Genomic DNA, 15967 nt, shown 5'->3' on the forward strand with positions numbered 1-15967 from the left:
CTCATCCACCCCTTCCCGGCTCCTCGGTCTCAGCCTGGAAGTTCTTCCTGGTGTCTGACTTCTAGCCACGCCAGCCTTACCACCCTCAGTTCACAGTTTGCACCGTAAACTGGCTCTGATATTTCTCTATGCCTAACTCAAGGGCACAGGCCTGGGCCTGGTCCCCCAGCCATGAGACTCACTTGAAAAGGAGTCGGAGGAAGGAAAATTTGCCCAGAAATGTTCACACTATTCAGATAAAGAGAGGGCTATACTGTCTACTTGATTTAACCTCGATTTTCAAAGATGTCTACAGCAAAAAATGAATCTGGACCCTTGTGTTATATACAAAACCGAACTCACAACGAACTAAAGACTTAATATGATCTGAAACCATAAAGCTTCCAGAAGAAAACAGAGAGGAAAAGTTACTTGACAGTGGCCTTGGCAAGGAATTTTTGGATTTGGCACCAAAAGCATAAGAAACAAAAGCAAAAGTAAGTATGTGGGATTGTATCTACTTAAAAAGCTCCTGCAGAGCGAAGGAAACAGTCAACAGAATGAAAAGGCAACCTAAGGAATGGGGGAAAATATCTGCAAACCAGATATCTGATAAAGGTTTAACACCCCAAATATATAAGGCACTCATACAACTCAGTGGCACAACCAAACCAAACCAAATAACCCAATTAAAAAAGCGGGCAAAGGACATGGACAGACGTTTCTTCAAAGACGACAAACAAACAGCTGACAGGTACGTGAAAAGATGCCCGAAGTCACTAATCATCAGAGAAAGATAACCAAAACCAATGAGATATCACCGCACACCCGTGAGGACGGCTGAATTATTAGAAAACCCAGAGATGAGTGTGGGTGAGCATGTGGAGAAACGGGAACCCTGTGTACTGCTGGTGGGAATGCAAACCGGTGCGACCACCATGGAAAACAGTACGGAAGGTCCTCAGTCCTGTTTCTGGGTCTTTCTCCTCTTTCGGCTGCGAGGCATGTGGGATCTTAGTTCCCTGACCAGGGGTCGAACCCACATCCCCTGCACTGAATGCAGTCTTAACCACTGGACTGCCAGGGAAGCCCCCCACTCCTGGGTCTTTATCCAAAGGAATTGAAGTCAGGATCTTTAAGAGACACCTGACCCCCTAACATGTTCAGTGCCACATTAGTCACAATTGTCAAGATATGGAAGCAACCTCAGTGTCCATCAACAGATGAACGGGCAGTTTGAAGCTTACTGCCTTTCTGAAGTCGCTGAATCAATCTATTTCCCAGCATTAGCTTGGATGTTTGGAGAGAAACGTCTTCTCCGTTTTTATGGGTGGAGGCACAGAGGCGCAGAGCCCCCTGGACTGGGCCGGGCCCCCCGTCTCCTCCAGCCCCGGCACCCCTCTCCCGCCCCAATCTCCCCCTCACTTGGTCCACATGATGGATGACTCCCGGGTGTCCTCTGACCAGATGCAGGCGGTCCAGTCACCGACGGTCAGGAAGTTCTTTGGGTAGAACGGGTTTCTCTGCAGGGCGTAGATGGGGCCATGGTGGCCTGAGAAGGTGTACACGATCATCTCGGCAGGCGTCTTGCCCTTGCGGTTGCAGGAGATGACGACGCCTTGCTCGGTGCCCACCATGAACTTGGTTGGCTGTGGAGGGGGTGACGCGTGAGTGGAAGGCTCCCTGAAACGTCAGCTCAGGGATAAGCAGGCAGGGAGAGTGGCTTTGTGGGGTCAGAGCGGTGGGACCCGCGGGGCGGGGGCCCAAAGGTGCCAAAAGTGCCTTGCCTTTCAAGCCTCTGCCTGAGCTGTACCCCGCCCCCTTTGGGGGGCTGCCCCCACGCTTGATCAGCTTGAACAGATCCCACCCTTCTTTAGCACCCGTTCAAGGGCCTCAGGAGCAATGAAGCCCCCCCCAGTCATCTGTTCCCTAGAGCTGTATCACCAGCCCTGCAAGCGGCATCACGTGTGCACTAAGCATTCTGCCAGAAAGAGATCCTGAACGTCTGTTCACACACAAAGGAAATGACTGAATGAATGCGGTGGCCCAGGAGTCGAGAAGAGCCCCTCCAGCCTCCAGCGACTGCTCACTGCAAACGTGGGCTTCACCGTACACCCACGTCTAGTGACTGCTGCTCAAGTTTTTTGTTTGCTTTTTGCTTTGCTTTTCAAAAAGTATTTGGCTGTGCTGGGTCTTCGTTGGGGCATGCAGGATCCAGTTCCCTGACCATGGATTGAGCCCGGGCTTCTGCATTGGGAGTTCAGAGTCTGAGTCACTGCACCACCAGGGAAGGCCCTCCAGAGCATCTTTACTCACAACAGCTAAGAGGTAAAAACCACCCAAGTGTCCACATGAATGGAAAACCAAAATGTGGTCTGTTCACGTGTGTGTTGGTCGCTCAGTCGTGTCCGACTTTGTGACCCCATGGACTGTACCAGCCAGGCCCCTCTGTCCATGGGCTTCTCCAGGCAAGAAGACTGGAGTGGGATGACATTCCCTTCTCCAGGGAGTCTGCCTGACTCAGGGATTGAACCCGGGTCTGCTGCACTGCAGGAAGTCTTCACCATCTGAGATGCCAGGGAACCCCAGTCTGTTCATACAATGTGGTTCTATTTGGCCTCAGAAAAAAAAAAAGAAAAATTCTGCCATGTGCCCCATTGTGGATAAACCGTGAGAGCATCGTGCTAAGCGAAAAGAGCCCGTCACAAAAAGACACACAGTAAGAATTCACCAAAACGAACGAGGAACCCGGAGGACTCAACTTCATAGAGACAGAAAGTCGAAGGGGCTGAGGGAAGGGAAGATGGGGAGTCCGATGGGACTGACGGAAAGGAAGATGGGGAGTTTGTTGATTAAAAGTTACAGAGTTTGTTTGCAAGATGAAAATGTTCTAGTTCTGGAGATCCCAGTGTAAATACACTGTGGGCCGCCGTCTATGGGGTCGCACAGAGTCGGACACGACTGAAGTGACTTAGTAGCAGCAGCAGCATAATTTATTAAGTCCTTAAGAGGCAGGGGGCAGCACTTTCTGAAATATAAAAATCATCTTTGAGACATGCCGAATGAAAAACATCAAGTGCAAATCAACGTGCAAGGTGCGTAGGAAGAGTGCAAAGACCCACGCGTCTGCTTTGTATGCGGACGCTGACCCTGGAGGCAGACGGAGAGGCTGAAGGCAGGGGGGGAGGACCGGCTTCACCGCCTGCCCTTCTGTACCTTTAGGCTTGTGTTCCACACGCATCTATTACCTACTGTTCAATTTTACCATGAAACGCAAAAGGAAACATCCCGGTGGGGGACCCTGTGACCGCTGCTGCTCCCCACTCCCTGCCCCTCCAGCGCCTGGCTGCTCGTACCTGCCCATCCGAGGACTCCGAGAAACACTCCATGCCCGTCTTCGACTGCAGCCAGATGGTGCCATACATTGGGTCTCGGTGGCTGAACTCGATGGTGGACAGCTCTGCCACCAGGCTGCCCTTCTGCGTGTCCCAGCAGGCTGGCGGGGAAGGAGACGAGGCAGTGGGTGCTGGGGGCACAGGCTTCCTGTCTTAGCGCAGGGAGCACGGGATCGGGGGATGCTGCTTGTCTTGGTCTGACAGGTACGGTGCTTTTTTTAAGAATCAGGGCTAAGTTCAAACCAGCCTGCGTTTCCTACCAGCCCCTGAAGCTCACTTCATTCATTCTATCGGGGCCCCTATCATGTGGTGAGCAACACGCTGGGCCCTGGGGAAGCCGCTGGGACTCAGACGGGCACAGTCCTTAGAAGACGGGAAGGGAAATCTGCCAAGTTACAGCCCTTGCTGTGATTGCTCCATGGGGTGACACGGGGAGGCAGTCAGGGAAGGCTTCCTGGAGGAAGTGAGGAAGAACTCAGATCGAGGAGGAGCTTCAGGATGGAGTGAGGCCGGGAAGGAGAGAGGAGCGCCTCCATCCGGGGGGAAAGTAAGGACACTCGGGCGGCCCTCTCCTGTCGGATCCATTCATTCCCTCTTCGCCTCTGGACCTCTGCTGCTGCTGACCGGAAAAGAAACTCACAGAGGGGGAGCATCCTTTCTTCGGAGTCATTATGAGGACTTCATCTCTTCTGCTTTACCAAGAAAGACTCAAAGTTTATCTGTATCTACTTTTCTGTCCTGGTGCATTCTGTCTTCATTTTCCCAAGAGTTCATGGTGGGGACCCACCCTGTTCCTCAGAGCTGTGTCTAGGAAAGCTGGTTTTGTAACACAACAACAGAAGTCCATGGCCCATAAATTTGATTTATGGAATCCAAGTCTGAGGCATTTGGCCCTGCACCCGTCTGGCCCAGAAACGGGTTTTCTTAGCTTAGCTTGCTCTGTTCTGGCAAAGCAGTGCTCGAGGGCAGGTCCCACTGTGTCTTTCTCATAGACAGCAGAACCCCAGGGCCTGGGCTGGGCTGGGCTGGCAGGGAAAACCACTGAAAGGGGTTATGAGTGATGAGCGAGGCAGGGCTCCTGAATAAACCACGGCCAAGTGACTGTTTCTGTCTTTCAGAGCGACAGCACCCAGATGAAGCTGCAGGGAGATTTATGGGCTTCCCTGGCGCCACTAGCGGTAAAGAATCCACCTGCCAGTGCAGGACATATAAGAGACACGGGTTCGATTCCTCAGTGGGAAGATCCCCTGGAGGAGGGCATGGCAACCCACTCGAGTATTCTTGCCTGGAGAATCCCATGGACAGAGAAGCCTGGCGGACTATAGTCTACGGGGTCACAAAGAGTCAGACACGACTGAGCGACTAACACTTTCACTCGATGGGAGTCCACTTCTATTTCATCACAGAGGGGCTCCCTGGAGGCGGGGGCAGAGGTCTCAGGAGGCCAGGAGGCATCCTGACCAGGGAGCGTTCCTGAGAAGTTTTCCAGCCGTGCTGGCTCCTACTCCTGGACGGAAGGGGAACCCTCATCATGCCTGGTTGAGTCTGGCCTGGGGCACAAACAGGAGGATTAAGTGTTTGGCTACTCCAAGGCCAGGGGTGGCCAGTAGGTAGGAAACTTTAGGGCCACATGGACAGGTTTTCTCCTGAGCTCACATGGGATCTAAATATCAGTTTTCTGGGTCTCCCACCAGCAAAGATAGCAGAGCAAGGACCTCTGAGAATTCTCTCTTTCATAAAGGCCATGAGAATGTTGGCAAAATCGGTGGTCAGAATCAACTTTTTCAGAACTCAGGAAATTAGCCAAAGGCTGGCAGCAAATCAGAGTGTTTATTCAAGAAAAATAACTGAATCTTGATAAGAACAGTAAGTTTTGTTGCATTTTGGCTTGCCCCAGTTAAGGTGCTATAATCTCCAGTTCTATGATAGCCTTGAAAAATAACACTCTGCCTTCCTGTTAAAAACCCAATATCTTGGCAGCCCCAGGATGGAGCAGAATGGAGCTGGAGCTCTTTCAAACTCTCCTATTCAAAAAGTTGTCACTCTTTGACCTGTCTAGTGGTTCCCTGGAAGACCCCCTCCCCATTTGCAAAGTTGTTTATATTTAGCTTGACTCAGAGCTTGCCCAGGGAAAAGGGTCTTTTTAACAAGTGGCTTGTGTGGTGTGTGTGTGTGTGTGGTGTGTGTGTGCTGTGTGTGGGTTGTCTGTGTGTGGTTTGTGTGTGTGTGTGTGGTGTTTGTGTGTGGTATGTGAGTGGTGTGTGTGGTGTGTTCTGTGGTTGTGTGTGTCTGTTGGTGTGTGGACTTCTATATCCTGGTGCTATCCTAGAGCTCTGAAACAACACACAGAGCCATCCAAGAGGTTACATTCCCCTGGCTTAACCCCAAGGGACTCTTTCAACCTGGGATATGAATTCCTGGTCCATCCCGTATTAGGTAATTCACAAAGTATTTTATCAGAATGCCATATTCCTCTTCTCTTGGACAAAGCTTTTCCAACCAATATGCCAAGAATGAATCAGGGATGTGCTGAAATACTGACCCCCCCCAACTCCCTGGCCCCCTCAGCTTTCAATGACCAGGGAGTCTGCCATACAAATAATCATTTTATGTGTGCCACGATGCAGAAAAGTTTGGAAACCTTGCTATAACACACGATCTCATGTTGGCAGAACGTTGGAGCTGGCAGCTTCCTTCCTCTAGATGATTTAGGTCTCACCACCAATTCTGTCTTTCTTACGATTCTGCTTCAAAGACAGTGGTGTCACAGTTCTCCCAAAGGATCAAAAAGGATCAAGCCTGAACATCAAGGAGCTGCGAGTCCAACGCCACACAGATACACAAAAAATGAATCAAAAACTCTCAGGTGACAATATGGCAGAGATGCTACCAAATTTTCACAAAACATTCGGGCAATTTACAGCAATACCTGCCTATAACTATTTTAAGGCAAAAGTTTAGAAGTGATGGAGGAAAGATGAAAGAAAAAGTCACACAGGAAAGAGAAAACGAAAATGTGTACTTTTGTAGAGAACAGCTGAGGATTTGTAAGAGCTATTCAGTGGCTTCCATGACTGGCTAAAGTTAGGAGACACTAAAGAGAACAGACTGTTTTCAAGTTCCTTTGTTTTATAGTCCTTTTTTTCATACTTCCCAGGACTAATGCTGGTGAATATCGGACTTTTAGACCGTTACAGTCCCTAAGTCATCGTCATCCATACTTGGTGGAACTACTCTTTCCAGTCTGTACATATATCTTTAGTTTTTCATCCATAACCACATTCTCTTAAATTCCCTATTCAATGTACTTACTCCATCCTGAATTTATTCCTTATCCCTTCCCAAATTCATCATTCTGGAATGTATTTATACCTCCAGACTCTAACAATGCTAAGTCTCTGACTTAAAGCCTGTATTTTCACATTTTCCACTCCTCATGTCAACTCACACACTCACACACACACAGATTTGTGTCTACCCGGTAGGAAAACTATCAAATAACACTCTGTAGGCCTCCTCCAAATTCATTTCTTTTTGTCATACTTTTTGATGTGATATGAAATCAGGTGTTCAATTATTGAAAATTAATAAAGGAGACACCTTCCTAATATCTGCGAGAAAATCAGGTGAGATACCTCCAACTTGTACCAAAAAAGATGTAAATAAAATACGCGAGACGCAGTCTGGAGTAGCAGTTGTCTCGATTCGGTAGCTCAGTCTGGATTCAGATAACCCAGGTTCCATCCTGCCTCCACCAGTGTAATTCTGAGCAGATTCGCTTCAGTTAATCGTTTAGTTCCAATTTCTTTATCTGTGTGTGCGTGCTCACTCAGTCGTGTCCGACTCTTTGCAACCCCATGGACTGTAGCCCACCAGGCTTCTCTCTCCATGGAATCCTCCAGGCAGAAATACTGGTGTGGGTTGCCACGCCCTCTTCCAGGGGATCTTTCCAACCTCGGCATTGTGTCTATTACATCTCCTGCACTGGCAGGTGGATTATTTACCACTGGACCACCTGAGAAGCCCTCTCAATCTACAAAAATGAAAAGTTTAGCCAAGTTATAAGGCTGCTTTGAGGATTAGATGAGATGAGATAATCACATAAAGTACTTAGCATAATGCCTGGCACACAGTAAGCAAACAAATGTTATGATGTCAGGTATCAATCTTCTGGCTTCCTCATTACCTTAGAAGGAAACGTATTTAGCATGATTGATTTTTTTCATAAAGTTATGTTTTCTGTCGCCCCCCCAAGTAAGGATGCTAGAAAGAGGGAAAATTAATTTTTCAGCAGAAGACACTTGTCACTCTATGTGGACTAAGATGAACTGTATAGTTCTCTTCAAGTTTAAACATTCTATAAAATAGGTGTTAAATATTTTAGAAGGTCAACCCTTGACCAACAAACACTTCATCAAATCAGCAAATTTCAATATGCACTCTAAACTGACATTAAGTTTGGAAGGATACTAACTTACTCACAAAAGAGAACTATCATTAAATTCTTCATCTAGAGGTAACACGGAGAGAAAGGAGTGTCAAGATGAGCAGCAGCGTGACAAAGACTTGGGGACCACACCACCGGAGCGTGCTTCGCCCTTCGAAATAAGCGGAAGCCCAAAGAAGATACCTTAAGTGAACAATAAGAAAATGAAACAAAGTACAATAGAAGTTTAAACTTTGACTCTGAGCTGTACACAGTGAGTTGGTGATATTTAATATGAATTCAATAATCATAAACATACCAATTTATAAATCCACTGGATCTCTACAACATTGGCCACAAATAGCTATCCCTAAAAAGAAACCTCAAAACCGCAAATCAAGAACTAAATAAGTAGGCAGCCTTACTTCCTTCTCTAGGTCTAGGAAGGAATTTAGAAACACTGAAATTCTGAAGTACCTAGAGATTTCACCACTATAAAGCTAAAATCTCTGCATTCCACTCTCCATGGTGCCCAAACTAGCAAAGTAGAGCTTGAAAAGAAAAAAAAAGCTCCACACACAAAAAAAGAAAAAAACGGTTTTCATTAACTTCGACACTGCCTAAGGAGTGGTTTTTAACCTACTGGAGGTTATATATCTCATTTAAGAATTTTCTTCAGAGGGGAGAAAATGCACTGAAACAAAACTTGGCCCATAATTTCGGGGGTGGGGATGAGGAAGTCCCCTGAAAGTCACAGACCATGGACTCCCTAAGGCATGACCCAGGATTTAGGCAAACTAATTTATCAATTTGAAAAAGAAGGAAAGTAAGTGAGGCAGAGATTTTAATCCAAAAAATAAAATAAGACTAGAAATATTTGCTGTTTTCTCACCTAAGGAGTGTTAGACCCGGTGGCTGGGAGGGTTGACCAAGGAAAACAAAAGTGGGATTAAAACAGTACTGACGTGTAATCTGTAGTCTTCAAATCCAAAGAGCAGCAATAAAACGGCCAACTCTGCATCCTTAACACAGGAAGGAATTAACATCACCAATTCCTGTGCACATTCCCACACCGGTGAGGTTAATTAAACAGCACACGGGAACACACACACACCTGCCACTTTTGCCAGGTGAAAGCACAAGTTTAACAAAAGTCCTTCAACCCTTCCATTTTTTCTTCCTTAAGAACCGACTTAGAGAAATTACATGCTTTAATCTAGGAGAAAAGGAAGGGAGGGGGACAGAAATCCTAAAAGGGGGTGGTTAAAGGATGTGTAGGAAGTGGAAACTACAAACTTCTTGAGATCAAAGGGCTCAAGAGGGCGGATAGGAACACAAAAGAAGTAATAATAAAATAAAGTAAAAGGGAAAAGCGTCTAGAAACTGTTCTTAAAAAAAAAAAAAGCAACACCACCCGCTTCTTTCCTTTTTCCTAGACACGTCAACAGTAGTAACTCGGCAAAGAAGAACGGACGAGACGACAGCACACTTCCTTCCCAAACTCCAGCATTCCTTGGACGTCCTCGCCAGCAGTCAGGCTTGGGACGTTTCCTAGGCAAGGCTCCTCCCTGCACCGCCGCCGGAGGAGCCTCTAGCAGGGACCGTCGCTGCGGGAGAGAGGAGGCGCCGGGTTCAGGCTGGCCGCCAAACCCGAGGGCGGCCCCCTCGGAGACTCAGGTCGGAAAGACCCGGATCCTGCAATCCCTTTCCCCACGCAACGCACTCACACCGGGAGGGGCCGCGCTGGGAGGCCCGGTCCTCCTCTCCACCCGGCGGTTTCGGGCACACTCAGGTGACAAGAGGGACGAAGGGGCAGAAGCCCAAGGCCGAGCACCTGGGTACAGCGCGACGGCACACGCAGTCTAAGGACAGAGCGCCCTGCGGAAGCACGGAACAGCGAGCCCCGGAGGCAGCGCGTCCGGCCCGGCACCCCTCCCCCGCCTCCCTCGCGGCCGGCGGCTCCGCCCTCAGCGTCTGCAGGGAAGCGGGCAGCCTCACGTCCAGGGTTAGCCCTGCCCTGCTCCCTGGAGTCGCCGCGGCCCTGGCCAGGAGTGAGCGCAAACGCGACCTGGGCCCCTTCCTCCTTCCCCTCCCGCCGCGCACCTCGGCTCCTCCGGGGCGGGAGGCAACTGCAACTGCCACAGCCTCACACGCACCCGCCTCCGAGGACACTCGGACCGGCAGGCTCCCCACCGGCGGCCCACGGCTCCCGCACCCGGAGCGGCGGAGCCGGAAGTGAGGGGCCGGAAGCAGCTGGTCCGTGGCCCTGGACGGCCTCTCTCTCCCTCAATCTGGCCGCCCGGCCACGTCTCGATGGTGCCGGCGCACCTCCCGCGAGGGCCGCTCTCCGGGGCGGGCCCCGCCCCGCCCACTGCGGCCCTAGCAACCACATCCGGGACTCAGCGGCGCCGTTGCCCGGGTAGTTCTCTGGCTGCGGCCGGAGGGGTGTGAGCGCGGGTCCGGACGCACCTGCCCGAGCTCGCCCCAGGGCGCGCGGGCCTGGTCTGGAGAGGTCGGAGGTCCAGGAGCCCTTGGCATAACTCTCTCACTCATACACCCCGGCCTCACGCGTTAGGCTTTCCCCCAACAGAGGGTGAGCCGGTGGCGGGAGGGCACCTCGCAGTCCCAGGAGAGCCTAAGCTGCTTTCTCGGCTGCCGGAGAGCACGCAGAAGGTTATCCAGCCCCGCGGGCGCGGAGAGGGTGGCGGGAACGCGGGGTTCAGGGAGCAGACGGGACGCGGGTGCCTCACGCCCCTTCCCCAGTGCCCGCGGCTGTCCACTCTCGCCCCCCCGCCTCTGGACGAGCAGACTAGACTCCCTTGTTCGGGTCCGCGTTATGATTTGCTCTTTGTGATCACTTTCTGCTCTGCTTGCTGGCAGAGTGAATCCGTGATACTTTTCTCTCCTGCTCCTCTTTACTCAGACGACCGGTTTCTGCTTTCTTTGCTTGCCCCATTACTTAATAGATCACTGCCCTGTCTACAGAGACCGCCGAACAGTCCTCTCGGATCCCGTTGTAGTTTCCTAAGTGAAGGCTCCAACCTGCACTAGGCTATTCTGCCTGTCCCCGCACAGCACGGCTCAGCAGTGGTGCTAGACACCTGAAGCTTATTTGCATACAGTGCCGACCGGTGATCCAGCCGCGCTAGTCTCCCTTCCAGGTTCTAGACTGCTTTTACTTTGACAGCCGGTAACTTGCAGAAATGCCAAAGGTACCAGCGCACTCCGTGGAATCTGCCCCTCTAGACCATACTTCTCACCTGCCTTGTCACGTTAGCTGACAAGACGTTTTTAATGGCTAAGTGCCCGAAGGCAGAATTCTGCCTCTCCGGATTTGTAGGGAATTTCAGCATAGTGAACCATACATCCCTGTACGAATACCTACCCCATATCTGTGAAGAGTGAATACACCACAAGTGTTTCAAAAGTAAATACCAATATTTATTGTCTGAGATTTCCAGGACACCTTCTCTGACAAAAACCCTAATGAAATCCCAAAACAGAAATCTGTGGTTGCATGTGGAATCGCTTCAGTCGTGTCCGACCCTTTACTATCCCTTGGACTGTAGCCCGCCAGGCTCCTCCTCCATGGGGATTCTCCAAAAGATTCAAGAATACTGGAGTGGGTTGTCGTGCCCTCCCCCAGGGGAAATGGATGAATATATGTATTCATTCATTTAGCTTTAGTTCTACAGTTTACTGTGGATTTTCCGGTTCAAAGCATTCCTGTTAGTCTTCTCAAGTATAAGAGAAGGATCCCCATCTAGAATGATTACTGCTTTTATTATATAGGAACAGAATGGAACTTAGTAGCAAGTACAAGGATTAGAGTTTCAGAAGAATGACTAGGAAGAGGTGGGTGACAAGTGATCAGTGCTGCTAGAAGGATGTGTACTTAACTGTTTGGGCTGGCTGGGGCTGTAAGGATTCCTGCTAGCTGTCTCTTGAGTTTGGGGACATTTAACTAAAGTTATCTATTAGACCGTTAGGCTCAGAAGTATTTCTGATATTAAAAAGGTAGACACTTGGTTTGGTTATTTGTCCTTAGCTAGATCGTTTTCTTGGCAGGTGCTGGTTTTGATAGAAATTCATATGTGGTTGGAACTAATGCTAACTTCTCCTTGGTGAGGGTGCTGTGAATCATTTTAGGTACTCTGGTCCAGTGTGATTCTGGTAGTGTGCACCGTTCTTATATTAATACATAGTGTTATGCTGTGCAAGGCTATACACAGGATTAATCCTCCTATGATTTTTGCTACCCCCAGGGAAATTAGAAAGTAGGAAGCCCTGAAGGACACACTGGAAATTACTTCAGCTGGTGATGGAAAACAGTGAAACTCTATGCACTTTCTTTGGGAAGAAGGAAGTAGTAGCTATTATTCTTGGGTTTGGGGACATTTTTTCAAGCTGACTAGAAAGACTATTTTAAACCTACTCCTGCCTAGATGGATTCTCTCTCACTCTTTGCTTCCCTCCCTCCCCCTTTCCCTTGATCCCTCCCTCCCTCTGGCTTGCTTTCTCTCTCCCTGTTCCCCTACAGCTTGGGGAATTCTTCCTGACCATTCTCCATGGGAAGAATAGAAGGTTACTATTTTAATTGGCATTGTGTTTGGAGAAGTATAACAAGAAGGGAATAGCTGCCTGCCATATATGCTTGTGACAGGAGGCTTATCTAATCACTTACCTTTGCTCTGCTATTGGCTATTATTCAGCTTTAGAAAAATCAGGCACCATTTATTCGCTTGGCTTATGGGGGAACTGTAGCAGCCTGTTTTTTATTTATTGACCAGGAAGAAAAGCAGACAGTGGGTTAAAGGATATTGTTATTTTCCCTTTACAAGTGAATTCAGTAGGCATAATCTTTTCTCTTTGCTTTCGATGTTGAGTACTGTATTCTGCTCATCAATGTTATTTCCTCAAAAGAGAGAAGAAAGGGGCACCTTTAGGTCTTTTCTAGAGGAGTTCTGGTAGTGTCACAGTAATTTCATCACTCTTTATCAACAGCTTCCTTTTCATGAAGACATATTTAGTTACTGATTGCACAGTGTGATTCTCTGAAAGTAAACCCTTTATTAATGCAATATTTAATAAGCCCATGAAAAGTAGAATGGGTAGAGCATAAAGTAGAAATTGTTTTCACTACAAAGGAAAAAACTTATAATTCCATTGTTTACAGTTAACATCAACATTTTGGTCAATATCTGATGCAAATATTTTTTCTTCATTTATTTAACAAATTGTTATTCGGAACCTACAGTTAGCTGGGCAGTAAGCACTGCAGGAATAGCCATGAGCCTCTGCCCTCAAGGAACTTTCAGGATAGGTTGTATTTGTTGGCATGCAATTTTGTATTTTGCTTTTCCCACTTAATATTGACATATTATGAAATTTCCCTCATACCATTAAACATTCTCCTTCTCAATAGTATTTTAACATGTAGATATTCCTTAAGTTATTTATCTATTCCTTTTTTACAGATTTGGATAACTTTAAGTTTTCTCTATAAAACAACCATGTAGGAAATAGTCTTGTGTGGTATAATTCTAAGATGAATTCCAATGATTGTCACCTTGTATAATTCCTTCCTCTGCAAACATGATAGGATATCATTCTATGATTATGTTATATTATATGCAAGAGGAATTTTGCAGATGTAATTGAAGTAACTACTCTGACTTTGAGTTACTCAAAACGAAGTTAGTCTGGCTAGTCCTAAACTGACTACATGAATCTTATATTTTATTTATTTTATTGAAGCATCATTGATTTGCAATATTAGTTTCAAACGTACAAAATAGTGATTCAGTATTTCTGTAGATTATACTCCATTTAAAGTTATTGCACAATAATAGCCACATTTTCCTGTGCTGTACAGTGTGCCCCTGTTGCTTGTTGGTTTTGTACACAGCGGTTTGTGTCTCTTACCCGCAGACGCCTGTCTCGCCTGCCCCTTCCCTCTCCTCACTGGTGATCACCAGGATGTTCTCTGTGTCTGTGAGTCTGCCTCTGTTTTGTTACATACATTGCTTTGTTTTAGATTCTGCATGAAAGTGTTAACAGAGTGTCTGTCTTTCCCTGATTTATTTCACAAAGCATAATACCCCCTAGGTCCGTCCAGGTTTTTCCAAATGGCAAAATTTCGTTCTTTTTTGTGGCTGAGCAATATTCTATTAGGTCTTTATACAACATCTTTATCCATTCACCTGTTGATAGACACTTAGGTTACTTCCATATCCTGGCTATTGTAAGTGATGCTGTTGTTAACAGTGGGGTGTGTGTATCTTTTCAAATTAATGTTTTTGTTTTCTTCACATATATATATACCTAGCACTGGATTGCTGGATCATATGGTAGTTTATTTCTAGTTTTTTGAAGAACCTCCATACTATTTTCCATATTGTTGCACCAGTTTACATTTCTGCCAGCAGTGTTCAAAGTTTCCTTTCTCCACATGGTTGCCAACGTTTGTTATTGTTTTTGATGACAGCCTTTCTGACAGGTGTGAGGTGGTATCCTGTTGTGGTTTCGATTTGCATTTTCCTGAGGATTCTGATGTTGAGCATCATTTTTTGTGCCTGTTGGCCGTCTGTGTATCTTCTTTGGAAAAATGTCTAATCAGATCTTCAGCCTATTTTTAATTGGGTTGTTTGGTTTTTGATATTGAGTTGTATAGGCTATCTATATAGTTTGGATATTATCCCCTTCTTGGTCACATCATTTACAAGTAAACTGTCTTTTCATTTTGTCGATGGTTTCCTTTGCAGTCCAAAAGCCTTTAAGTTTAACTGGGTTACATGAACCTTTTAAATGCTTAGAGTTTTCTCTAGCTGATGGCAGCAGAGGAAATTAGAGAGATCTGAAGCTTGAGAGAGATTTGACGTGAGAAAAGTTCCCTGTTGCTGAAATAAAGAGGACCCCAGGCCAGTACCTGAGAGAGGCCTCCAAGAACTAAGGGTAATCTCTGCTGACAGTCAACAAAAACCCAGGGACCTCAGTCCTACCACCACAGAAGTCTAAGTCCTTTACCAGCTGAGCCACAAGGGAGGCCCATGAATACTGGAGTGGGTAGCCTATCCCTTCTCCAGCGATCTTCCCAACTCAGGAATCACACCAGGGTCTCCTGCATTGCAGGCAGATTCTTTACCAACTGAGCTATCAGGGAAGCCCAGAAATAACCTGAATGAACTTGGAAGCAAATTCTCCCCCAGCTTCTAGATAGAGCCCAGCCTGACTGGAATCTTGATTTCAGCCCTCTAAGACCCTAAGCAGAGGACTCAGTTAAGCCCACCTGGACTTCTGGCTAGTTCTGTGAGATAATAAATGGATATTGTTTTAAGCTACTAAACGTCTGTTAATTTGTTACACAGCAATAGAAAATAAATATATTTGTAAGATAGGTTATTTTTACATCTATAATTTTGAGGGAGATGGAATAAAATGGTAGGTTTGGACTTACTGGATAAAAAGTTATGCACATTTTTAAAGTTTTCATGTTTTCTTGCTAATTTGCCCTCAGCAAGCTTTGTACCAATTTATGTGCCTCCTAGCAATGTGTGTTACTGCATCCCAGCAAACCCTGCATACTGCTGTTTTGGTAAGCAGAAACAGAAAGGTGGCTCCTGTCTTGGAGGAGGATTTGCGTTTCTCTTCCTGCCAGTAGAAGGACGGCTGTCGTCTTCATTGGAGGTCAGCTGGTAAGTCTGTTTCGGTGAGTTGCCTATTCTCAGTCTTTGGTTAGCTTCACCGCCGGCGCAGAGAAAGGAGTTCCGAACTGCTGATGAGGAGGACAGCGTTTCTCTACTGGAGTATCCTCAAGGGGTTGTTGTTTTGTTCAGTCGCAGAGTAGTGCCTGACACTGTGCGACCCCGTGGGCTATAGGACACCAAATTCCTCTTTCCTCCACTGTCTCCCGGAGTTTGCTTAAATTCATGCCCATCTTCAAGGAGTAGCATGATTGAGAGAATTATTACTTCTAAGAAATATTAGCTGCTGCCATTATTCCCTGCAAAAAAACAAAAAACCCAGCCACTGGACTGTGGGAGAATGGAAAAGTCCCATTCTCAATGAACTCAGCGTCATTGATTAGGCTGCTGCTGCTGCTGCTACTAAGTCACTTCAGTCGTGTCCGACTCTGTGTGACCCCATAGACGGAAGCCCACCAGGCTCC

At 47.3% G+C, this 15967-nt stretch overlaps 3 protein-coding genes across 5 annotated transcripts in view; 1 reads left to right on the top strand and 2 right to left on the bottom strand.

Moving 5' to 3' along the window:
* Positions 1-1464, bottom strand: part of LOC129542165 (kinesin-like protein KIF19) — a 19955-nt gene extending 18491 nt beyond the window's left edge. Inside the window, 1 exon segment of the mRNA XM_088828418.1 lies at positions 1444-1464. The gene's annotated coding sequence lies outside the window, so the exon portion shown is untranslated.
* The window catches only part of LOC148774817 (dynein axonemal intermediate chain 2-like), a 12403-nt gene extending 2352 nt beyond the window's left edge, over positions 1-10051 (bottom strand). Inside the window, exons 1-5 of one of the 2 annotated variants that reach the window (XM_088827967.1) lie at positions 9904-10051; positions 9528-9634; positions 7857-9407; positions 3336-3475; positions 1405-1628 (exon numbers count right to left, since the gene is read on the bottom strand). In XM_088827967.1, the coding sequence (XP_088684093.1) occupies positions 1405-1628; positions 3336-3475; positions 7857-7884 (392 nt within the window). In that variant the 5' untranslated portion in view covers positions 7885-9407; positions 9528-9634; positions 9904-10051. The remainder of the gene's footprint in view (positions 1-1404; positions 1629-3335; positions 3476-7856; positions 9408-9527; positions 9635-9903) is intronic. The other variant, XM_088827966.1, reaches the window with a different exon arrangement.
* Positions 1-15967, top strand: part of LOC129542658 (putative RNA-binding protein 46) — a 141751-nt gene that overhangs the window by 115318 nt on the left and 10466 nt on the right. Inside the window, exon 6 of one of the 2 annotated variants that reach the window (XR_016035298.1) lies at positions 15348-15494. Coding sequence is in view for 1 of the 2 variants with exons in the window: in XM_088827920.1 (XP_088684046.1) it covers positions 15348-15460 (113 nt within the window). In the remaining variant the exon portion in view is untranslated. Of the gene's footprint in view, positions 1-15347; positions 15848-15967 lie in introns of those variants that run through there. The other variant, XM_088827920.1, reaches the window with a different exon arrangement.

Source organism: Moschus berezovskii, chromosome 19 (genome assembly GCF_049115385.1).
Source record: "Moschus berezovskii isolate FMDL1 chromosome 19, NW_MosBer_1.0, whole genome shotgun sequence".
Classification (NCBI taxonomy): domain Eukaryota; kingdom Metazoa; phylum Chordata; class Mammalia; order Artiodactyla; family Moschidae; genus Moschus; species Moschus berezovskii.